The following is a 24,882-nucleotide window of genomic DNA, read 5'->3' as shown; positions in this document are numbered from 1 at the left end:
ACCTATCCTCCTCCAGCATGACCTAATCTAACTTAACTAATTACATCTACATTGACTCCATTTCCAAATAAGGTCACATTCTCAGGATCCAACATAATATCTTGGGGGACACTATTCAACCCAGTATGGGCATCTACAATCCAGCAGAAGGATGTACTGCCAAGCTGCCAAAAAAAGGGTAGAATAAAGTACCACGTGAAGGGGCTTGGGACTGGTCAGTTCCAGGTGGACATCTTAGTAGCTGTGTAACCCTGGTCAAGTCACTCAACTTCTCTGAGCCTCAGTGCTCTGGTCCACCGCACAGGATTGTTTTGAAGGTCAAATGAGAAAGAGTGCTTTGTTACTGTAAAGCTCTGTACAGAGACACGTGTGGTATTTCTTCACCAATCAGTGCACTTGCTCCCTCGACCATGCCAGATACGACACTGGCACTCGCACTGCCTTTTGTGGATCCATTGCTTCTGCTAGAACACCCTCTGTACCTGTGAGGCAGGTTCCACGCTAGCTACATGTAGGCCTCTTGGATGAATTGGGAGCTGCTCTGATCTCAGCCCCAGGCATTTGCCAGGGTACCTCTGTAGCAAGTCAAACCTGGATCATTTTATGATTCAGGACTTCCAGGTGGTGTCCTTAAGTAGCTGGGCCAGAGGGAATCGGGCGTGTCGTCGTCTTAAGCCCCTGACTGGCTCGCCCTCTCCTCTGGCTCAGGCCCCGGCCTGCACCCAGCACTTCCTTTTGTACCTCTCCAGGGATCAGTGTGCAATCCCACCCCTGGAGAGATGCCAAGGCAGAGTGCCGGGAAAGGGGGAGCCTGGGGGCTGGGCCTCCTCTGCAAGGGCGGGAGATGCAGAATGAGCCAAGCACGTGAAGAACAAAACTCAGGGCGGCTCTGAGAACCGAGAGGGACTGCCTCTGCAGGACGCTCCAGCCCTTCCCAGTGCGGGTGGGTGGACTACATCAGGGCCCACTAAATTCCCACAAGTCCCAGGTCTGTGAGGAACTCTCCCCTTACATGGACAGTGCTCTGCACGGTGGGCAAAGCCCACACGGGCATTCTCTCCTCCGCTCCTCACAACCACCCCCAGGGCAGACCGTACAGCTATTTCAACCCCACAGGTAACCGAGGCCAAAAAGTTCAAGAGTCCTGCCCTTACCTACAACTGGCAAAAGATGGGGCTGGAACCTGAAAAAAAACATGTACTGTTGATGAAGCGATAAAGAATTAATAACATGTATAGACTATAAGGCACACAATAATCAAAAAATACATTTTGAAGGTAATGATTCATTTCACCTGTGACTGAAATAATAATCATCTTCCTTTCACTCACAATGTTTATACGGCACTTACTGTGTATCAGGCACCACTGTAAGCACTTTGCAAATATTAAGTCACTTAATCTTCACAATGGCCCTAGAAAGTAGGTCTTATTACTGTCACCCATTTTACAGATGAGGAAAGTGAGGCACAGAGAAGTTAAATAACATGTCCAAGGTGACACAGCTGGTAGGTGACAGAGCCCTTATAGTTAAGATATAAAGCTGTACATGAAGGTTATTCCATGCAGAAGCTGTTGAATATCTGGATCCCGAGAAAATAAATGTAATAAAGGTTCTGTGGGAGATCAAGATTTGGCCACCCTGAAATATATCTCTTTACCTTGTTTTCTCTGAGGGACATTTGACCTCCCCCACTAACTGCCTAAAGAATTTGACATGGTGGCTCTTTTCTGGAACAGATCTTTTATCATGATGGCTGTAAAGATAACATAGGATAGAGGTTACAATAAGAAAGGCACCAAGCCCCTTTTATCAAAAACTGTGTCTCTCCCTGACAACATTATCTATAGATGACCCTGAAAAAAATTGTCTTCCTGCCCTCTGAAGTCCCAGACCACTACCCACCCCCAACACGTTCCTCGCCTTTAGCTGCAATACTTAAGCAAGCAGCTTAGACAGAGGGACGAGTTGCTCATTTCTGAGTTTCTCCCATGTATACATGTTATTAAACTTGGTATTATTTTCTCCTGCTAACCTGTCTTGTTAATTATTTGGCCAGCCATAAGAACCTTAAGGAAAAGGGCAGAGGGGGATTCTTCCTCTTCCCCCGACAGTTTTGGCATAGTCGCCAGGAACCACACTGGCTGGCAAGTTGCCTTCTCTGGCTAGAAGACCTGCCTTCTCCCTGGACTACTGCAGATGATGAGATACGGGAACGCCTGACGAAAGCCGGCAAAAGGTAAGACGTCTTACCACGTCAGCCTCCCGGAATCTCTATCTGCGGGCTCCGGCGGAAAGAAGTGGTGAGAATTTTTTCTCTTTCTAAATTTAGATTGGCAGGAGAAAATATTTGGGAAACTAGTTTCTTGTGCTTTTAGTGACTCTTGGTTTAAATTTGGTAGAGTACTCTTGGTTTTGATCTTGATCCCTTCTCCTCCCAGAGTAGTCTCTGTCTTGTTCTGTGTCCTGAGAACTTGGCTTTGTGACCAGTGAGAATATTCTCCTTGGTCTCCACCATACGGAAGGTGCATTTACCGGGGTGCCCCTTGGTGGCCAGTCGAGTAGACTGGGGTTCTGAACTGTCTCTTTGTCTGGCTGTGCCAAGCTCTCAGGGAAGTTTGTCACAAAGGGCCCAGTCCATAAGGGCTTTTGTCATCTTAACCTTCGCTGCTTGTTAGTGCTGGAAAAATCCCATTCCAGTATCGCCTGCCTGGTGTCACAGATTAGCAGGTCTGTGACTGGAGGCGTCCCACATTATTGTGGGAGACCGGAGACACCATCCTTACCGCCTGTGCAATGAAGGTCTTTACTTTCTCTGAATATCTTTGGGAGTGAATTCTGTGGATCATGGGGGCTACATCATCTGCTCCCTCACCAGGGACGCCTCTTGCGTCCATGGTAAAGATTTATTCTAAGCGTGGAAAGTTACCTCCGGGTCTTTCCTTAAAAAGGCTTATTGGATTGAGTCACTATTGGAATAAATATACAAATGAAGATCCTACTCGTCAATGGCCAGACGACGGATCCTTTGAATTGGGAAAACTTCTAAATTGGGGGAAAAAAAAATGTTTTGAGAGCTCTCACATAATTGTTTAATTGGTACCTAAGAATTAAGGCCAGAAAAAGGAAGGGAAAAATTTGAAAAGCCTTAAGACCTTGACTCAGGTTACAATTGAATTGAGAACATGTAAAAGTGTAAGTGTTGATAAGATTATAAAGGTTGGAATGTTTGAGCCAATTTTATATAAAGAGGTTACATCAACTTTGCCTGAGTATGTTTTAAAATGTCTGACTGGGAATGCTTCCCTTGTCCAAAATTAGAAGACCAAGATCTATTGATAAAAATCTTAATGATAACTATGTCTAAAGGTATAAGAGGTGATGAAATTTACATGAAATTTTGTAGGAAAAAAACTGGTGTTATTTCTATTACAGAACTGGTTAACAAAAATAATAACTTAAATGATGGCTAATTTTATATGATGTCTTATGAAGTCTTATAGGCAATCTAAATAATTATTGGGAACAACTAAATAGTTGTGAAAAAGATGAATGTTATATGAACTTTAAACAATAATTATGTGTTATGGTGGTTACAGCTTCCAAACTCTTTTTGGTGACTTAAAACTTTAGAGTTTTGCTAAATTTTATGATAAAAATTCAGTTGAGTAGATCATTTCCAAATAAGATAAGATATTAGACATTGATTGCTAAACTTACGTTTGTCTACATTTGGCTTTTCATTACAGGAAAACTAAAAGGTGTTTTGGGTCTATTAATAAACATGTGTTTTATTAAAAAATTGTACTATAAAGTAACATATTTCTAGAAGTTATGAAGTGTTTATAAATTTTCCAAGCCACAAGATACTAATATTAAAGAAAGTTTATATTTGTTTACTTAGTTTTTACTTACAAATTGGGGTTTCTAAGAGTTAAAATTTCTAATTAGTATATGTGATTGAAGCTACTAAATATTAAGAAAAACATGTCTGTGTACAAGGAAAGTAAGATATATAAAAAAAATACAAAGAATGAAAATATTTTGTTTGATTGATTAAAAAAGATAAATTTGTCCTCAAGTACTAGGAGGGAAAAGAAAGACATGGGACAAATTCTGAAAGTAAAAAGAAAGTTATAGAAGGTTTGTGGAAGAGGAATTCTGGAAAAGGAGTTTTTGCATGGTCAAGTTGGCTAAGATTAAAATGAATTTAATTAAGTAAATGAGTTTTAATATCAGAAGTAAGCTGGTACAAAATTATAATTTGGTCTTATTTCTCTTAAAAGGATGATTTTCTTGAACTTGATAAAGAGGTTATAAAAGATTTTTCTTTACCTTTGAGTAAGTCTACCTAAAAAAAAAAAAAAAACCTATTAAAATAATTTCCTGTGTTCAAAAGACTGAGGTCTCTCTATTAAGGCTTTTTGGACTGTTAGTGCTCTGTTTGCCTTGACTTTTTATATTTTTGACAAGCTCCCCAAAATTCATATCTTAAATAAAGTCTTTTTTTTTTTTCTCTAAAAATTTTCAAAGGGCCCGGGAACTTCTCAAAAAAATTTGCTCTCTTCCTATAAGGAAAAAGATACTTAACTTATTAGGCTTATTCAGTATGTTACATTACATGAAAAGCATTGTCAGACAAGTGATGATAAGTCTGCTTAGGTGCTATTATGTGGGCAAATGTTATTGACATAGGTGTTTTAAAATTGTATAACATTACTAAAATTCTGATCTGTTCTGGTTATCAGTCATAATTCTAGTTATTATTATTTTAAAGTGTGTATGTCACAAAATTAACCAAATTTCTCTGTCAATTGCCATTTTGAGGTCTTGTTGTTTACAGGATTATTTCTTTGCTCTAATGCTTTTGCAAAATGTTTCAACTTCAAAAAAATCATAAAAAGGAATCTGACATTTACACTGGAGTACAGGCTTCTGACAAACTTTCTGATCATAAAACTGAACTTGGTAAAAAAATTACAGAAATCCGATGGAGAAACTGATGACTTCACAAAGCTGCTAACAAAAAGAGTGGGATCAAGAATAGATTACACAGGACTGAATGAACTGATAAGGATGATTATAATTTTTATGATTTTTCATTTGAAGTATTGCTGAATTTTTAATGTTTTGTTTTTTTCAGATTTAAGGAAAACTTTTTCTCTTTTCTCCTGAGCTACCTATGACTTATAACAATTTAGTAAATGATACTTTTATAAGCAAAATTCAAATATTTCTCTTTTTCTCTCTACCTGATCCCTCCAGAATTTAAAAACTCTTAGTGAGTGAGTATTGTTGTTTTCATGGCAATATGGTTATTTGCATAAGTTCAGTAAGAATCTGTTCTCCTTATAACAGGACACAATTGGAAACACTGGTTCTATTACCAAGGTTGTGACTGGAACATCATATTTGCGATATAACCATACAGCTTTTGAGGAATGAAGATTGGACTTTACGGAATAAAGCCATGTGGAAATATTGGCCTGGTACCTTATGCTCCAAGCAGCACTTACCAGGATAAGTAAAGAATGTCACTTATCTGGCAGGCACAAGGAATCTCGAAATATTGTGGGGGAACCTCAAAAGAGAAGAATTCACCCAAATCTGTAGATATTACAGGCAAAGTCTGATGACAAAATCCTTGGCTTGGCTTTCCTGGCCTAGAGAGGCCTTTAAAGTTCAATCTGAGATTCCTTATAAAAAGTTCCAGCAAAGCAGATTTAAAAGAGCCTATGTGATCAATTGCTATTCTTGCTGTACTTATGTAAATAATTGGGCCAACTTTATTAGAACTAGACTTATTTTGCAAACTAGTTAGTTTTAATTTGGCTATCTTTGATAAAAATGAGGGTGATTTTAGAGAAAAAAATTATATTTCAGTAAAAACTATAGTATACATTTGCAGATATTAGATCCTAGTTTTGTTAATTGTCTTTTGAGGTTTTTGTTTTATATCTGTTGACTGGACTGGATCCTGATTTCTTCTAGTCTCCTGAAATATCTGGCTACAGATATCCAAACTAACGTTTTTGATTTTTTCCATCATTTTCATTTGAAATCACTGAAAACTGAACCTGCCCTTTTTCCTAAAGCCTTACACACTGAAGCTGATGGACTTGATATAAACTTAAGAGATGACCTGACGACACCATCAGAGACATTTTAAACTGCAAAAGATGCTTTGACACTGACATCTAAAACCTTAACTGGCTGTCGTCTAACTCAGAAACTGCTTTACAACTTGCTCCAACCATTAACCTTGTTTTTCTTTCGTTTACACAGAAATGCTTCTATTAAATACTTGATTGCTTGCTTCCATAATATAGGCGTAACCTTGAGAGCCCACCTGCATCATCACCTTCCAAAAGGAACTTAACTGAACTGATCTATTATCAGGACTAAGAAATGTGTTCAGTGAGATAAAACAATCTACCAACTCAGCTTCTGGACTATGAAACTTCTTTAAGTTTCAAAAGGACTGTGAAACTTTTAGTTTCAAAGGCGGGACTGTGGGAGATCAAGATTTGGCCACCCTGAAATATATCTCTTTACCTTGATTGTTTTCTCTGAGGGACATTTGACCTCCCCCACTAACTGCCTAAAGAATTTGACATGGTGGCTCCTTCCTGGAACAGATCTTCTATCATGATGGCTGTAAAGATAATGTAGGATAGAGGTTACAATAAGAAGGGCACCAAGCCCCTTCTATCAAAAACTCTGTCTCTCCCTGACAACATTATCTATAGATGACCCTGACAAAAACTGTCTTCCTGCCCTCTGAAGTCCCAGACCACTACCCACCCCCAGCACGTTCCTCGCCTTTAGCTACAATACTTAAGCAAACAGCTTAGACAGAGAGACGAGTTGCTCATTTCTGAGTTTCTCCCATGTATACATGTTATTAAACTTAATATTATTTTCTCCTGCTAACCTGTTTTATTAATTATTTGGCCAGCCATAGGAACCTTAAAAAAAAGGGCAGAGAGAGATTCTCCCTCTTCCCCCGACAGTTTCATCTATACTACTTAATTTCTAGCTAGATTCTTTTTAAAAAAAATCATCAAAGTTCTGTATGTTCATGGTCTCAAATCTATAGCACAGTCAGGATGAAGAGCAATGTCTCCCGGTCCCACTGTCCTCCCTACTTCTTTAACCATTGGGCTGCTCCAGGGTGAAGTTCAAAGTATCCTCCAGAGACAGATGAAGAAAAAGAGGCTGGACTCAGAAATAATCTGAAATTCATTCCTGGCCTAATTGGAGGGGAGAGAGCTGAATGACAAGGATTTCTCCAAGACTGATTTCAAATGACACAGACAAAGGGGAAACTGCCCCCCAGGACCCAGGCAGGCCCACACAGAACCCTGGTGCCATGGGGCTCTGCATGGCTTTTCGAGGTCCCTGGAGGACTGCAGAGGCCACTGCAGACCCTCTCCCTGAGTCGTGCAGGGCCTACCCATGCATGATGCAGTGGAAAAGACCTGGGCGTCCTAGGTTACACAGACTGGTCCCAACCCTCTCTGAGCCTCAGTTTCCTTCTTTGTGAAGTGGAGGTAATGGCTGCACCCATATCCTAGGGTGGCCATGAAGACTAAACGAGGTAATGCAATTTCTCTGCGCAGGCGTAAAAGCCTGGCACACAGGAGCGCATACTATGTTATGTTACATTATGTTAGCTATTTATTACTTTGGTGTCTTATTGAAGCAAAGGTGTCCTGGCATTCTCAGACACACCTGTCTCCCCCAACCCCCACCCCCAGCCTTAGTTCTACCTGTGGAAGTTCCTCCTGGCAAAGGCCACAGAGGAAGGTCACTCCCACCCCGTAGAGATCAGCCAGGGTTGGGGGTCCTCGATTTCCCCAGTTCTTCTTAGTTGCAGATATTACAGGCTCAATTCTACAGCCTGGGGGCCTAAACCATGTCTGTCTTTTTTTTTTTTTTTTTAGTGAGGAAGATCAGCCCTGAGCTAACATCCACGCCAATCCTCCTCTTTTTGCTGAGGAAGAGTGGCCCTGGGCTAACATTTGTGCCGGCCTTCCTCCACTTTATATGGGAGGCTGCCACAGCATGGCCTGACAAGCAGTGCATCGGTGCGCGCCCAGGATCCAAACCCAGGCCGCCAGCAGCGGAGCGTGCGCACTTAACCGCTATGCCACGGAGCCGGCCCCCATAAACCATGTCTTTGAAGAAGGGTTGCTACTAGTGCAAATCCCCTCCAGACGGTTAGAGAATCAACAGACAGCCACACTCGCACCCCTCACAGTGAGCCGAGGTGCCCCTTGCTGTAGGACAGGCATTGCATTCCCTACACACTGCACTGCAGAGCCACTTGGGGGTGATAGGGGCTGCTGCCAGCACATGCTCACAGGCTGCACCCTTCTCTGCTTAACTTCCTGGGAGAGACTTGAACAAAAGGGTCTGTCGCCTAAACTGATCTCAAATTACTTGGGGTCAGAGGAAAGAACCATAGACTCTGCTGGCTGGAAGGAACGCCAAGGGTTGATCTAAGTCACGCTCCAGTCTCTGAATTCAGCTCACTCCAGAAATAACAGCCTCAACCCACTCGTGAGCATGAGAAGAGATCTAGAAGAGCATTTCTCACACTTCAAGGTACATACGAATCACCCAGATTCTGATTCAGTAGGTCTGGGGTGGGGGGAGTGGAACGAGGAGGGTGCTGAGTCTGCATTTCTAAGAAGCTCCCAGGTGATGCCCCTGCTGCTGGTTCCGCAGACACGCCCTGAGCAGGAAGGATCTAGAGGGTGTGCTGCCCTCAGAAGCTCCTGCTTTAACAGGGGAAGTGCACTACATGGGCGGACTGAGCTCTCCAAGGCAAGAATTTTTTTTTTCTCCAACCGCAGTGTCTAACCACAGTGCCTGATAGCATCGTAGAAAATCTTTATTGGATGGATGGACGGATGGATGGACGGATGGATGGGCACATGTGGATGGAAGGGTGGATGGCTGCTGATATTAAGATCAAATGTACAATCAGAAACAACTGGCAATTGATACACAGTCCTTTAAATTACATATCAAGGTAAAAATGTCCTAGGGGGCAAATGAAGGAAGGGGGAAGGAAAAAAGGAAAGAAGGAAGGGGAAGAGAGGGCAGTGAAAGACGAAAAAGGAAAAAGGATCCCTGAACCCCCCAAAAGTTTTCTTTTTACCCCTACTAGGACATCTTTGTAACTTAGCGTGATCTATGGATGTGTCATATCCCCTCCAGCAGACTGAGAGGTGAGCGTGTGCAGGGCTGTGTCTTTATCTCCTAATCCCCAGTGCCCAGCACAAGAGCCGGCTCTAGCAGGGGCTCCGTAATACACATTTCGTGAAATGAATACGGAGAACAGCTCCAGTCACGAAGTCTCTTTTAGGTGCCAGACGTAGATAATCTCATTTAATCCTCATAACAATGATATGAGGTCAGTACTATTATTATCCCCACTTTACAGACGAGGAATGTGAAGCCCAGAGTCACACAAACAATTGGTAGTTGGAATTAGGATGCAACTACCAGAACCCACGTTCTTGACCAAGGGAGAGCCAGGCTTCATGTGGTCTGAAGCTTATATATTCCAAGGGTCCCTATATAAGACAAAGTATACCAAAAAATCCTGCTGCAGAATTTACAAAAACAGATTACCACGAGAACATACGGCCAGGCCCCTTCCTGGCCTTGGAGGCGCCATGCAAGGGATGGGCTCTGCAGCCGAGGCTTAACTAGCTTCATGGCAAAAGTGCCTCTGGTCTTGACCCAGGCACTGGAAACACAAGGGAAAGGAAGAAGGAAGAGGAGAAATGATCGGAGAAAGAGAGGACAAGATCAAAGGAGCGCAAGAGGAAAGAGGAAGGAGGAAAGAAAACAGGAGGAGAATTGCGAGATGGGTGGAGAAGAGACAGAGCAGTCAGAAGCAGAAGGGAAGGGGCTGATGGGGGAGCGGAGGCTGCCTCTGGATGAACAGGGGTCCAGCCAGCTGTTCCCTCTGGCACCTGGGAGGAGCGAGCCCTCTGCTCCCTCCAGGCCTCTGTGCCTCCACCTGTAGACCTTGCAGCCTCCTCCCCTGGGCATCAGAGTGGCCCTGCCCATGTCCTGTGCACAGGCCTCCCTCCCAGGCCTCTCCTCAGCCTCCCAGACCCACCTGGGAGCAGGGCCCAGAGCTGCAGCCAGCAGGGCTGAGTAATCATTCCTCCAGCAAGCCGCGCCCAGCAGTGTTCTTGCCCAGGCAGCTACCTCCTTCCTGGGTCATCACCTGAGTGCCCAGCGAGGAGATGCAAACCTCGGGCCAGATATTTAGCCTGGTGCATAGAGGAACCAAGGCTACAGAAAGCTTGGTCCAGGGTGGGCCATTGGCCTCTCACTGCCCGACTGCTGGAGTCCGCCTTAAAAGAGAGGTGCTTGCCTGGGTCTTTGCAGCCTGTCCCCTGAAGTCACCTGTTCTGAGCTCAAAGGCCATAGACTCTGCTCAAAACTTCCAATTCTAAAGGCCAACGCCCTTGAGTGGGGAAGGGCTGGGGCCATGTTGGCTCAAGAGACCCTCCAGACCAGCCTCAGATCTCTGCTGCTCAGAGGCAAGTCCAAAGCCACACGCATTGAGCAGCTGAGATCTGACCACAATCAGTAGAATCTGCCCCACACTCCTCCTGCTCAAACGTCACTGCGGTCTTCCATGGGCCACATCTCCCCAGACCATGCACCAGGCTTTCAGACACTTGGGTTACATTCAGCCTGCTCATGTGTCTGGTGGTGGTGTGGGAACCAGAGTCAAGTCCCAACTCGGCCAAAAACTTGGTGCGATTTGGGGGCCAGTCACTTATCTCCACAAACTACCATGTCCTCGACTGTCAAACGGGTACAAAGTATTCCTCAGGGGTTGTTGTGAGAATTGAAGAGATGGCATGTAGAAGCACGTTATCAACGGAAGGGCCCTTACACGTGTCTAACCTGAGCTGCTCTCTGGGGAGGGTCAAGGCTGAGAAAGGGAAGAAGACCTGGATTTGTTCAGAATCTGACAGCAATTTACTGTGTGATCTTGGGTACTCGGCTTTGCCTCTCTAGAATTTAGTTTCCTCACTCACAAAAGGAATGGGAGAAGACAGTTGCCCACGTCCCTTCCAGCTCCATGATTCTGTGGTTCCAATGTCGCGCCTTCCACACACCCTGGCCACGGGTAGCTCAGGCCTCAGGATGGGCCGGATGTGAATCAGAAGTGACCCTGTGAGGAAGGGAGACTGGGGTCTGCGCCATAGGGCCAAGGGCGATATTCAAAATATTTGATAACTGGTGAGCAGGGGCAAGAAGCACTCAGAAGGGATGCTGGCTGGCACAATGCGTATCAGCCCTGCACGGGACAGTGCTGTTCCTGACGTCCAGGGAAGGGGTACATCTCATCTTCTTCAGGGAAGAATCCTCTCCTTCCCCATGGATGTCCCAATTCTCTTGCTCCACACATGGCAACGATCCAGGACCAGTGAGCAGTAAATTCTGTCATCCCACCCCCCAAACTCCTCCACCTTCCCTCAACCCCAAACAAAAGCACCCACACAGTGAGAAGTCACACAACTAAACAGAGAGAGAGAGAGAGAGAGCCCTCTGCCATCACCGTCAGCCAACACCCGGTTGGGTGGAAGTCATTCAGGCGGGAAGTCTTTTGCGACATCTGGGTGTGTCACCTGTTCTGAGGCGAAGGTGTGTGAATGACTCCAGGTGTTGTTCCAGCCCCTAAGACAGGTGTCAGGTTACAAGACACATAATCATTCCAGTTTGGCAACTTTACCTGTAGGGTTGTTTTAATCAACCTGCCCCACAGTCCCCAAATCACTCCTGGAATACAGCAGTGGGAGGCAGCAAAGGGGAGAAGGATGCCGGACATGAGGGACCAAGGCCTGCCCTGCACTTAGGCCTCCTCCAGCCAATGCTGCCCGGGGGTCTCTGACCTGCTGGCCAGCCAGGGCCTGTTCTGGGGAGGCCCTCCTCCTGACTTGGGTTGCCAACATCAGCTCTAGGCTGTAGAGAAATCAGGAAGATCACAGAACCAGCATGGTGAGTGTGGGGACTCTCTGCTCCAAAGACTGGGGGAGGGCTGGTCTCCCCATAAAGGGCCCTTCAGGCAGTCTGAGAGGTTACCTGTTGAGAATTTTGTAACATCTTCTAGGTTAAAAAAGAGGTCACACTTGGGGCCGGCCCAGTGGTGGAGTGGTTAAATTCACGCGCTGCGCTTTGGGGACCCAGGGTTTGCAGGTTCGGATCCTGGGTGCAGATCTACACACCGCTTATCAAGCCATGCTGTGGCAGGCGTCCCACATATAAAATAGAGAAAGATGGGCACAGATATTAGCTCAGGACCGATCTTCCTCAGCAAAAAAAACAGGAGGATTGGCAATGGATATTAGCTCAGGGCTAATCTTCCCCACCGAAAAAAAAAAAAAAAGAGGTCACACTCAAATCGCCCCCACACTCCAGCCCCTTACATGTCTCAGGATCCACCTGCCCTCCTCTCTCCCTCCTTGCCAACAGCCCTTACACCAGCACCAAGGAGGCTGAGACAGAGGCCAGGGCTATCCTTTCTGACTATCCCCTCCTAAATCCTGCCTGCTGTCTTGCCCAGTGTCTCCTGGTCCTTTGGCTGGAGGTTGGCACTTTTCCAAGGGCGAGGAGCTGTATGGATGCCACAGTGGCCCTCTGCCACCTCCCTGGGGAAACTGCCTCCTTTTCTCCTTAAAGAAAACAGTAGCGAGCTGCCTCAAAACAGTGTCTTGGAGGTCTACTTGGTCTCTTTTGCGGCCCTGCCCTCTCTCCTCCTCCTCTGAACACCTCGATCTTCTCCACTGTCTTGGGGCAAAGAGAATGAATCCCATCTTTCAAAGAGGACAGCTGAGGACAGGGAGGGAAGAGATCATAGCTAGTCTGAGGCGGAACGCAGGGAAACTTCCTTCTCCGATTGCTGGCCAAGAAGCTGCTGTTGCCCAACAACCAACATGAAAATGAAAGGGGAGGGCAGGGAAAGCACTCTGGCCGCGGGGGAAAGAGATGACCTCCTGGGGCCCCTCAGGTGAGGTCTCCTGACTCCCAGCCCGAGCATTTCCCACAACACTCCTCTGAAAAGTCTGGCAAAACCCCAGCCCCTGTGCTGGGGCAGCTGAGGGTCGGCGAGGAGAAGGGGCTCGCCTGCTTTACTCTGCAATTCCCGGGACGGAAGCACCAGCTTCCCGCGTCCCCATCAAGGAAGCGCTCTAGAAGCCTGGCCTGTGTGCGGAGAAGCTCCAGCCCGTGGGGCTCTCAGGAGAGAAGAGGAAGCAGCGCCAGCCCGCCCGGCTGTGGGCTGCTTCTTGGTGGCGCAGACAGCTCAGGTGCCTCTTGGGGGAGCAGCATAGGAGGGGATAGTTTCTAAGGCAGCTAACTGGAGCACTAAGTGTAGGATCAGAAGGTCAATGGCCAGCTCCCTTATTAGTCTATTAGTCTTGAGACTTTACTCTTTCTGAGACCCATTTTCTCACTCTGTAAATTAGAAATATTATCCCTGCCCCCTCTGTGCACGCACACAGGGTTAGTGGAAAGATTGAATGGGCTAAGAATACACGTGAATAGGCTCTGCGAACCATGAAGTACAAATGTAGGGACTATGACTAAAGAGGAATCCGCTCCAGGAAACAACAGGTGGGCGGCACGGCCAGCACTGACCCCGCGCCACCCAGGGAAGGAGGTGGGCGTTGCTGCATGAGGAGGGAGGGCAGGTGGGCACACTGTGGTGGGGAGGACAGGCCTGGGGCCCAAATGCAAGGCAGCAGCATGGCCAGGGTCCGGGGTAGGACCCAGGGAGTTTCTGGCCCCTGAGCTAGCCATTAAACCACCTGTGCCTAATTACTCTATTTCCCTCTAATGAAGCTGGGACAACCATAGCTCCCAGCCCTGGGAAGAGATGAGAGGACTGACTCACGCCCAGACCCAGCCCTCCCCTCCCCTCCCTGCCTCCTCTCACACCCGCAGGGCCCTCCCTGGACAGAGAGTCAGAGTCCTGCATGATTGCTGCTTCTTAACACTCCCTGAGTGGGGGGACTTGATGCTGCTGTGACCCCCAAAGTAGCTCCATCCTTCCAACCACCATTTAATCAGCCCCTGCTACTGGCCAGCCTCCAGATGGTTGGAAGGGAGGTAAAATGTGCAATGCCTCGGTTTTGCCCTGGAGGTGCTTGAAATGCAGAGGAGGGACAGCTCTTAAGCAAACGATCCTAAGAGAACATGACAAATCCAATACCAGAGGTGAGGAAAGGTAACTCTGGAGCAGAGAAGGCAGTAAATTCTCTCTGGGGTGGTCAGGGAGTTGTCCCAGAAGACAAACTACTTATGCTGGACCTTGAAGGATGAGCAGCCCTCGCCAGGCAGAGAAGGTGGGAAGGGTATTCCAGGCAGAGGGACTGCATGTGAACGGCAAAAAACAATGGCAGTGGGGGCCACGGGCAAGGTTGCTGTGGCTGGAGCAACAGGCACAGGGAGCATAGAGGGGCACAGCTGAGGTCTGAGCCCCACGGGGTGGTTGTGCAGGCCCCTACATCGAGCTGGGGGTCAGGGTCCCCACAGAGCCTAGGAGCTCAGTGGGGCTGGGCCAGGGAAAGGTCCCAGCAGCTGCCAGGGGCTCATTCCTTGGGCTGAGCCACCTCCAGAATTTGGCCACCCTTCCCTAGCAGGCAGGGCAGCAGGCGTCCAGCTCCACTCATTTGTGCCACCAAATGGGCAGCGTGCCTCCTCTGTGCGAGCACTGGGCTTGCTGATGAGAGAAGGCAGACATGGGTCCCGCTTTCACGGAGCTCAGCATCTAGAGGGGGTGGAGGGTGGGGAGGGATCGATGGTTGTCATACGATCACACAAAGTTATGTTCAACTAACACCTGAGATCTATGCTGTGATAAGACTCACAGGGAGCCGTGAGAGCTAGACCAGGGCATGCAGCCTTGCTGCAGGTCAAGGAGGCTGAGGGCTGCATAGGAGCTGGGGGTGTGGGGAAAAGGAGACATTCCAGGAGGAGGGAACAGCATATGTGAAAGTGGAAGCACATCCCCCAGGCCCTCTTCCATCTCCCAGGGCTCTCTCCTCCTGCCCTGGGGTTGAGCTGTGTGCCTGACTACTGACGTGGAGAAGTGGTTCAGAAGTCAGGCTATGCCCCAAGGCCTCTCTCCTCCTCTCAGCCTTCCTTCTGAGCAGCTGAGAATGCCAGCTGTCACCTGCAGCAAATACCCTTCATTCCCCTGCCTGTCCCCACGACAAAGCCTAAGAGAATGTGAGGAGCTGAATGCGGGAAATGAGAAGAGACTAGTCCGGGGCAGATGGGGAAAATGGGAAAAAGAGACCAAAAACAGGGCTCAGGAACTCTAGACAAACTTTCTGAAGACCCAGAGCCAACCCAGGACAGCAGGAGACAAGTGCTCTCAGGCCTGAAAACCTTCGTGGCCTTTCTGACTTCCCAGACAGCTCTTCTCCCCTCGGCCTGCCTTCCTGCTCAGACGAAAACATCTGCCTCAGTAAACACCTCAAATTCCCAGGCAGTGATTCCTCAAGACAGTGAATCCCCCAAAAGCTAAGATGTGATCATCTGCCACATCTTTTTATAAAGATGCCACCAGACTGAGCTTCTTGAGGACAGGGTCTGTGTCTTTTCCATCTTTTAGCCCCAAACCTAGCACAGGACCTGGCACTTGATAAATGTTTGTGAATGAGTGACAGATAAATGACCCAAGGCGGAATCCCCCATAACCAGCTATCGGACTTATCTGACACTGAAAACAACGTTAGCCAAGTCTGATTGGAAAAGACACCAGATTCTACCAGAGGTGTTACCAGGGTGTTTTCATCCCAGACAGGCCTGAGCCCACCTGGAAATCCCAATGATAGGGGAGAGAGAGTCTGGGCAGAACCAATGTGGGAATCCCCCTGTGACGTGCTTAACTTCACCTCGCAGCCTGCTGCTCTGACTAACGATCATGATTGCAGCAGAGAAATCTGTAAACAGACTCATAACCGCAACACCCCTCCTTCCCAGAGCAGTTTCCGTTCCCCGGCATAATCCACATGCTCCCGGAAACTTTCAGAGAGTGGCAGATGAACGGAACACTTGAGGAAGAGGGCAGACCAAGATGGCGCCTGTCCAGGGGTGGGCACCTGTCCAGGGGTGGCAGCAGTGTCTTCCATCACGAAATGTCCTGCACATGGGTCTGGCTGGGCTCTGCCTGCTGGTGGGGCTGAGCCCACCAATGCTTTAGGCATTTCCTGAAATCTCAATTTCTTCCTTTACAATACGCATTCATTCATTCAGCTTGTGTTCCCTGAGCATATACTCTGTGCTAGGCGCTGGCAAGACATTGTGGGAGATTCAGAGAAGAATATGCAGAATCGTAGCCCTCAGTTCTGTATATTCCATAGATGGAACAGAGGCAGGCTAATCTGCTCCCACCACCCCAGGTGGAGCAGGGCACTCGTTCACCCATGGATGTCAACACGAACAGGGCAATGTAGCTGAGGTCACCCCACTTCACCTTCATCCCATTCCCACCCTGACACTGGGGACTTCTTACATGATCACATCCCCAATCCCCAGGGAGGAGGGTCCTGCCACGCTGTCAGGAGGACCTATCCCAGTGAGTAGGAATCACTGGGGCTCTAAAGAGAAAAATAACAACAGCAGCGACATGTCCTCTCCACCCAAACGCCTCAAGCGCAGCATTTTGCAGCTTGAGAAACACGTTCACATCCAGAATCTCCCTGAGTCTTACATCAACTCTCTGAGACACCGTGATCTTCATCGTACAGATGAGGAAAGCGAGGCTCAAGGAGCTTAAGTGGCATGAAAAGGGTCTCTCAGCCAAGAAGAGCCAGGGCTGGGACTCCGAGTGCCCTGCCTTTCCATTATGCCCTCCTTCTCCTCCAAGATGTGGACCCATAAGACCTGAACTTGAAACTAGACTTGAACTTGAACTAGAAACTGCAGAACCAGGCAGCCCCACTTCCCTACCTAGAAACTGATAGATTTTTATAACAAAATGTGCGTTGAGTAAAGACTGCATCAGCTGACACAACCAAGTAGAGGAAAGATAATGTTTCTACAAGGAGACTGCATCCCTCACTTATCTACTAAAGGTCACTGAGGAGGAAATAAACATGGACAAAGGAAACCAGTGAGCATAATTAACTTAGACTTTCGAGAAGACTACGAGAAAGCTTAATACCCAATGCTGCTTAGGAAAAAAACCCCAAGTTACTACAAGATCATTAAGGATAGAGAAGTGATTTAAAGAGAAAAAATTATAAGTAAATCAGGCCTAGGACTAGTCTTCTCTATGGAAGGAGGCAACAGAAGTTCCAGGCTGACAGTAAACTCCTCCGAATCACAGGCCCTAAGGAGAGGACCTGAGAGGTCTTCCAGATAAGTGGTTTCCCCAAATCTGTTTCAGCCTCAGAGCTCTTTGCCCCACCAAAAGCTAATGTAGAACCTGCATGTGGAAAACTGACTCAAAACCAGAGCTGCAGTGTTTGGAAGGGCTGCGACCCCCACTCCTGCCCTGCCTCCCTCCCTTTGCAGCAACCTCTGGGGGGCTCCACCAAATCCCCCAGGGGTGGGGCAGGGCCCTTATCTGGCCTGCCTCCCTCTACTGTGGAAATCTCCTCCATGATCCAGCTTCGACTCACATCTTCTGTTGCTTAAAAGAATCTTCCCCTTGCCAAGAGAAAGCAGTCTCTGTAGCTTCCCCCTTCACCTTCAGCATCCTCTTTGCCTCTTCCTTGAGATGGCCCTACACATTTTAAAGGACCACGTTTGTGCTACTGCAGGTCTTCACTTCCCTGGCCTGCATCCTAAACCCTGTGTTCATAGAGAGATCACATAGGTCATATGACATCATTTCAGGGCCCCTAACTGCCCTAGTCACCCTCCCCCAGCGCACTCTAGTCCATCAATTCCCCTCCTGAAGTCAGGCCCCTTGACCTAGTGAAACCATAAAAATAGCTTCTATTTGTTCAGCTCCTGTTACATATATGCTAAGCCCTCAACCACGCTCTCTCCCATTAATAATTAATGATTTCTGAATATCTACTATGTCAAGCACTTGCTAGGTTCTATATTAATATTGCTATTAATTATTAATAAAAATAATAGAATATATGCTCCATGGGCACAAGGACTTTGCCTCTTTCATTCACTGCTGTATTCAGCCCCCAGAACAGTGCCTGACTGAAGGGATAAAGTATTGTTATTGTTGTTGTTGTTATTGCTAACATTTATTGCATCTTCACTATGTACCAGGCAATGTGCTATATGCATATTTTGGTCTCATTAAGAGGAAGACTTATTGAATCTCTGTTTCTCTCTCTCTCACACACACACACACACACAATTGAGGCTCCCAGTGGTTAAATAACTTGCCTGAGGCCTGCGCTCCATCCACTGTAAAACACAGCCTCCCCTAGCCAATGGCAGCCCAGCGAGGAAAAGCTACCCGAGGCCCCCACAGAGTTATGTGGGTGGGCAGGAAAGTGGTAAAGGAGCTTCAGTTATGCAACTGCAAAGTCATAGATGCAGAGATGTCACTGAAGCACTATTTATAGGCTCACAAGTTCCAAGTTCACAGGAGAGATCCAGACGTCACTACAGACCTTTGCCAGGAGATGGCAGCTCTTTGCTGCAGCAGCCACACCAGCCCAGCAGAGGTTGGTTCTCTGGGAGCATCCAGGACAAGTGAGAATGCTCAGCCCTGCCCTTATACAGAACCACCACACAGACCTTCCTCGGATGCTGTGTGGAGTTTTGCTCCCCAAGCCTCCAGGGTAACAGGAGCTGAGGGCACTAATTGTCACATACTAAACTCCTCTGTATGTCAAGTGCCAAGCCAGGAACACCCGTGCATCATGTCAGTTAATCCTCACCAACAACTCTAAGAAGCAGATCATATTCTCCCCATTTTACAGATGAGGAAACTGAGGGTCAGCAAAACTAGATAACTTGCCCAGGACCACATGGCTGGTGAGGGGCAGAGCTGGATTCAGGCCGGTGATCCTGACCCAGAGCTCAGGAGGAGCAGGACCAGGGACAACCCCCTTCTGACCAGAGTAGCTGAGACCCCTCAAACCTCAAACGCTCACTGAGGGGTCCAGGAGCCAGTCTGTAAAATCATGAGAGGACCAGATGGGGTTCCTGCAGGCTTGAAACGGGGCATCATAACCAGCAGGTGGAACATCCGATAGAACCTGTCTCGCTATCTAGTCTATCATGGTCAGTTTTATCATACCTGCTTCCCAAGGAGGAAACTGAGTCCCAGAGGTGTTAAGTGACTTACCCAAGGCTGCTCAGCAGGTAGATAGTAGAGTCAGACCTTACAACACCAAAGTCCCTCTTCCCTCCCCACCACTTCCCTCCTCCTTAAAGTTTAAAGGACAATTCAGGATGAGCAAAAGAGAGTATGATTTTTTCAAAGACAGTGTAAACTTTGTGGGATTCTTTTATAAACATCAAACTGCCCAGGGATGGAGCTCCTTAGTTCGGGTAAATGGCAATGTTTACAGAACCGCTCTAAGCTTTAAGATGCATCAGCCCTTCCCAAAGACAAACCCCTACAGGTCCCTGTCTGGAAGTCTGAGTGGCCTGACCCTGATGGCTCTCTCTTGTCCCCTTCAGCCACTTCCCAGGCCCTGCCCTCAGATGTGCAAAGGTGATGGTACCTTCCTTCCCATCATGCCCTGCTGGGAATGGATGGACCTACTACCCCGGGGCAGAAAGAAAGCTGAACAAAGTAGAATTGTTGAGAACTCAGGAAGGTCACAGAGAATAGCCTGATACCCAGAGCCCAAGAGAAGGCCCTCGGAGGGACTTGTAAGAGCTACAGTTGACAGCATCGCCTGGAGGCAAGCTCCCTCCAATGGGGAGCCAGGCCTTCCTTCAGTCCCACCCAACCCAATGGGCGTGTACTAATACCTCACACCTGCCCTTCATGCTGTCTCGCCACGTGACCCGGGGAGAGACGGCATAACGGCTCTGTGCCTCAATTTCCCCATTTGTGAGACAAGGATAGTTACACCGTCACCCTCTCCCCTGGCCCTACCTGAATTAAGCACTATGCGCGAACACAAAGGCTGATTCTTAAATGACAGCAGCTGAACAGCAGGCTGGCAGCAGGATAATGGCAGGCCACCTGACACCTCCCCTCTGTCCCAGGCCCTGCCCTGGAGCCATTATGTGCTGGGATGGGGGCCAAGGTGCTCAGCTCAAATTGCCAACAGGTCAGCACCTGTGTGGCTTAGAGCAAGGCAAATGGTTTCTAATGCAGCAGCCAAGGCTGAGGTTAGTCCTAAAGGAAAACGTGCCGCTGTAAGGACCCCAGACACAAGGCAGAGCAAGTGAGGATGTTTCCTGAGGCATCTTCACGGGAGAGCCTGGGGACACACCTGTGCATGGCCCGGGCTGGGAGGATCTGTCTGGAGACAGGCTAATAGTCCAGAAGGTACTTGAAAGCTAGCATGATTTGTCATCTCTGAGAACCTTCCACGCACTCAGGTCAGCTGCATCACAGCCAGGCTCGTCTCAGGAAACTCACACCCTCCTATCCTGACTCATGGTCGCCCAGCCCTCATGTCCCCGCTCCTCACCTTACCTGTCATGGCCGAGGCAACCAAGAGAGAGGGCACTTGCTCCAGCCCTGCAAAGGCATCAAACCTTCCTTTCCCAGCTGCAGGTGCAGAGGATGCAGCCGCTTGCAGTCAGGTTGGGATGGGATGCAGGTTCGGGGGGCAGAGAGCAGTGTGAGGCCCCCTCAGAGCAGCCGCTGAGCTGTTCTGAGCCAGCCAGTGGCCGAGTCCCGCTCTGTGAGCTGACTGTGAGCAGCCTCTGGGTCTCCTGGCTCACCCGATAACTTTCCCCACCCTCTCCCCTGGGTGTTCCCCCCTGCTGCGTCACTGGCCTCAGCAACCTAGCTGCCACCTGCCAGAGCCACAAAGGACCTATTTATCCCATCACCAAGCAACAGCAGCATCCCTGGCTCTAGATTTTCCCTGAGAGACCATAGGAAGCCAGGGCTTTTGCCCCCATGGGATCTCCAAAGCTGCCACAGACCAGAGCAGGGCCAGAAAGCTCCTTACTGTGTGCCCCTTCTTTTCTCCCTTTCTCCCCACAACCAACCCAGCTCTTCCCCTACCGACTCCCTTCCAGAACAAGAAAACGCAGGGTCAGCGTTGCAGAGAGGAAGAAAGAAATAAGGCCCCGGGGCAGGCTGCTTGGCAAGGAAAGCAGACAAAGGAACTGGCCAGGCTTTCTGTTCCTTTGGCTTCTGTGAGCTGCCACCTCTTCTTCGCCTTTTTACTAGCCTGGTGGAGAACTTGCCCATTTCATTGTGTGGTCATTAACCCTTTCATCTGCTTTATCATCTCTGAAAGAGAGTTCCCAATTACCCTAAGGGACCTTGAGGTTCAGAGAGGAGGAGGGGCGTGCCCAAGGCCACACAGCAAGTCACAAGACAAGGCTAGATGAGAACTCATACTCCCCAGGCTAGGTCTTGGTGGCTTCTCTGCAGCACACTTAATCCTCTCCTCATATAAAATCAAGAGCTGCCTTGTGTCTGGCTTCATCATCTCTGGGCTGGAAGGTTAGAGCTGAGCTAAACACAACCAGGAGTTTCTCTGAGATCTACAACACCAAGGCGGAGGGTAAGTGGTAAATAAAGGAAGGAGAAGCAGGTGAGAAGGGTGCAAACCTAGTGGAAGAGAGGGAGAAGATCAATAAAGCCCCTGCTAGGTGCCAAGCACTGCACTAGGCCCTTCCTCTGATACACTGTGGGAGGGATGTCTTCTTACCCCCACTCGTGGATGACTCAGCAGAGCCAGGAACCAAGCACAGGGGGCTTTGCCTTCAGGCCCATGAAGGGCTCGGGAGATGCTGGGGGCAATCTCTGCATACTGACTGCATGCTAATTATCTGCAACTAGACTTCATTGTAGGGGAGTAGAGAATCAAAAAGATCCAGCACCAGCCAATGACACTTACAAAAATAGCTTCCTGAAACTGTGGGAAATGAAAACAACAGTCCAGTGAGTCCAAAAGCCTGGCCCCAAGAGCTGGGTCCGTTACTTACTTGCTCGGAGGCCATAGCGACCACTTAATCTACATGAGCCTCCGTTTTCTCTCCTGTAAAATGGGGATAATTCTCAGGGTTGTTCCAGGGATTAAAAGGGATAGGATTTACGAAAGGCACTGTAATCTATATAACAATACCCAAATGCAGTAGTTAACTTTTCTGCCTCCACATTTGGGTCTTGAATTAATGTCTTTCTGCCACTAGGGACCAACTGAGAAGCAGGACAAGAAGATTCTCTGAGCTAATTAGGCTTTGAGCAGGTGTTTTTCAGCCACCTAACACCCACCCACTTCCACCTCCCCACCCCACCACCCACCTCCTCTAGCCCTCCTGGGCTCCGGAGGCCCGGCCATTCCTGCCCTTGCACTGTACTCCAGAGAGCAGGAGCCTCATTCCCAGGGGACCCCTAGGTTGGACACTGGTTGGGCTGGACCCGAGAGTCAGAGCTCTGTGGCAGGCTGAATCAACAGAGCAGACAGGCCTGACCCAGCCAGTGGCCCCAACAAAAAGGGAAAGGCTGATGCCTTCATGTGGGCTGGGCTGGCCCTGGGCTGTGGCTGTTGTGGCCAGGAGCTGAGTTCAAGTTGGAGATAAACAGAGATGCTTCCAGCGAAGAAAGAGGCACGGTTGGTCTTTGGTGGCCTCTGAGCCCCCTTCCCTCTATCAACTCCAGGGCAAGACATTTCCCTTGTCTGGCCTGTTTTCTCATCAGAAAATGAGGGAGTTGCCTGGGATGCTCTCCGGAGACCCTTTCATCTTTGCATGCTGTGATCATGGCAGGAACCTGCCACAGTGTTGATGGGGGTGGTTGGGGGGCCCGGTCAGATCACTGAATCTTACTTGGTATCCACATGTCAGCCCCATTTTCTCCTTTCCTCTCCCAGGATTGATTCTGGGCTGAGAGGCGATGCAGCTGCTATGCATCCCCATCTCTATCCTGCTTGGGAAAGACATTGACATTGGTATTCCCCAACTGCCACTCATAGACCTAAAATGCACCCACCTCCCTGCCCATTATCCCCGATGCCCATGACCTTCAGCAGCTCTACTTCCCAGAAGTTTAGCACCCCACCATCACTGATCTCTCTGTGTTGGAGATGTTTTCCAGAGATGCTTCAAGAAAAGCCAAAGAGTGGGCCACAAAATGAAAGAATTCTGGCAGCATGAGAGTCGGAGCAGAGCAGCAGGAGGACAGGACCCCTCAGCATAGTCAGGGGGCTGCTTTTTTATTTTCTCTTTGGCTCTCAGGGGTATGACACTGGATGAATCGTGGTCCTTGATGCATGACATTTTTCACTATGGATCCATGCAGGGCCCCCTTGGAACTCACCAGCTAGTTAGATGGTTTGAACAACGTAATAAGGCTCCATAAACCCACCCCAAACCAAAGCTGGGACTTAACAATAACCTACATCCAACCAGGAGATCCCCCTGCTGAGGTAGGTGGGCAAGTCTCTTTGGTTTATGAATTCAACAAATCTTGATTGCACATCTTTGACAGGCCAAGGACTGTGCTGGAAGCCGCCTGTTAAAGTAAGCATCATCCCGAATCCCATGTTCATCATTTCTTGCTTCCTTATGAAAAAGATTCTGTTATATGTAATCTTCTAGGACTTACTTTTTCCTTTAATATTAAATTGCTAATGCCATCCACATTATTTTGTGGCACCATAGTTCATTTGTTTTGACTGCAGCATAATATTCCATTGTGTGAATATACTGCAGTCAGCTTCTTCAAGGCTGGCCTGGGACTGAGTCCTGAAACTGAGATATTTTCCTTAATTCTTTCACTCAACAAATATTTATTAAATGCCCACTCTGTGCCCAGCATTGTAGGAGACAGCAGGGATGCAGTAATTACCAAGATAGTTAACAGTCTCTGTAATTCTAACTTGCAGTTCTGATTTAGGTTATTTTTTCTCTTTCTTTTGTTTTCAAAAAGACACAGAATTTTTTCTGTATAACCACTATTCAGTAGATAGCAATTAAAAACATATTAGCTAAAGGGTACTGAGATCTCTTCAGCTCAGAGATGAGGAGTCCAAGACCCCAGAAAGTGCAGTCTGTAAGCCTCTTTTTTTCCCTCTGTGTCTCGGCTTCCAGCACAATTCTGGGCCCATCAAAGGCAGATAGTTAGTATTTGTTGAACTAATAATAAACAGAAGAGACTTGCCCTACTTCAACTAATGCAGGCACATATATGCAGGTAGACTCAGTGAAAAAGGATGAATTGACAGGGGAAGGGCCACTAACTGGATGCTCTTGATACCCTCCACCCTGCCCCTCCTGCAGCCTTCTGCATCTCAGCAAATACCCTCTTTCCTGCTCGCTAAAAACCCAAGAGCATCCAATCCATTGGGAGACCTATTGCCTTTATCTTCCAAGCACACACTGAATCTTCCACCACCAGCCTCTCTCTTCCTCCTCTTGTCCTGGTCTTGCTCCAGCCATGTGGGTCTCTATTCAGTCCCTCCAACAACAAGCTTGCTCCTGCCTGCTTGACTCCTTCCTGTCATTCAAGTCTCAACCCAGAGGCCCTCCCTAACCACCGTGACCCCTTCCCTAGACCTCCCACTCTAAGTGTCCATCCAGGCACTGTCTCCTACCACCAGCCTACTCTCCGCAGAGTGCCCTTCACCTTCTGCACTTTTCTGGTTTGTGTGTTTACAGCCTGTCCTCCCCCTGCTTCTACCCCCACGCCCCACTCCCTGCCCCAGGGTGCAAGCTTCTCAAAGGCAAGCCAGAGTCTGGACACTTCTCCCATCCTGCTGTAATTAT

General features: G+C 48.2%; 1 protein-coding gene across 5 annotated transcripts in view; it reads left to right on the top strand.

The window, feature by feature from the left end:
* The first annotated feature begins 11,785 nt into the window (after positions 1–11,785).
* The window catches only part of TMPRSS4 (transmembrane serine protease 4), a 35,466-nt gene continuing 22,369 nt past the window's right edge, over positions 11,786–24,882 (top strand). For 3 of the 5 annotated variants that reach the window (XM_058545123.1, XM_058545127.1, XM_058545122.1), the window contains exon 1: positions 11,787–12,042. In XM_058545123.1, the coding sequence (XP_058401106.1) occupies positions 12,040–12,042 (3 nt within the window). In that variant the 5' untranslated portion in view covers positions 11,787–12,039. Of the gene's footprint in view, positions 12,043–24,882 lie in introns of all 5 variants that reach the window. The other 2 variants (XM_058545124.1, XM_058545126.1) reach the window with 1 other exon arrangement.

Source organism: Diceros bicornis, chromosome 7, assembly GCF_020826845.1.
Source record: "Diceros bicornis minor isolate mBicDic1 chromosome 7, mDicBic1.mat.cur, whole genome shotgun sequence".
Lineage (NCBI taxonomy): Eukaryota > Metazoa > Chordata > Mammalia > Perissodactyla > Rhinocerotidae > Diceros > Diceros bicornis.
The sequence above is the reverse complement of the archived record's forward strand: the minus strand, read 5'-3'. Positions and strand labels throughout refer to the sequence as shown.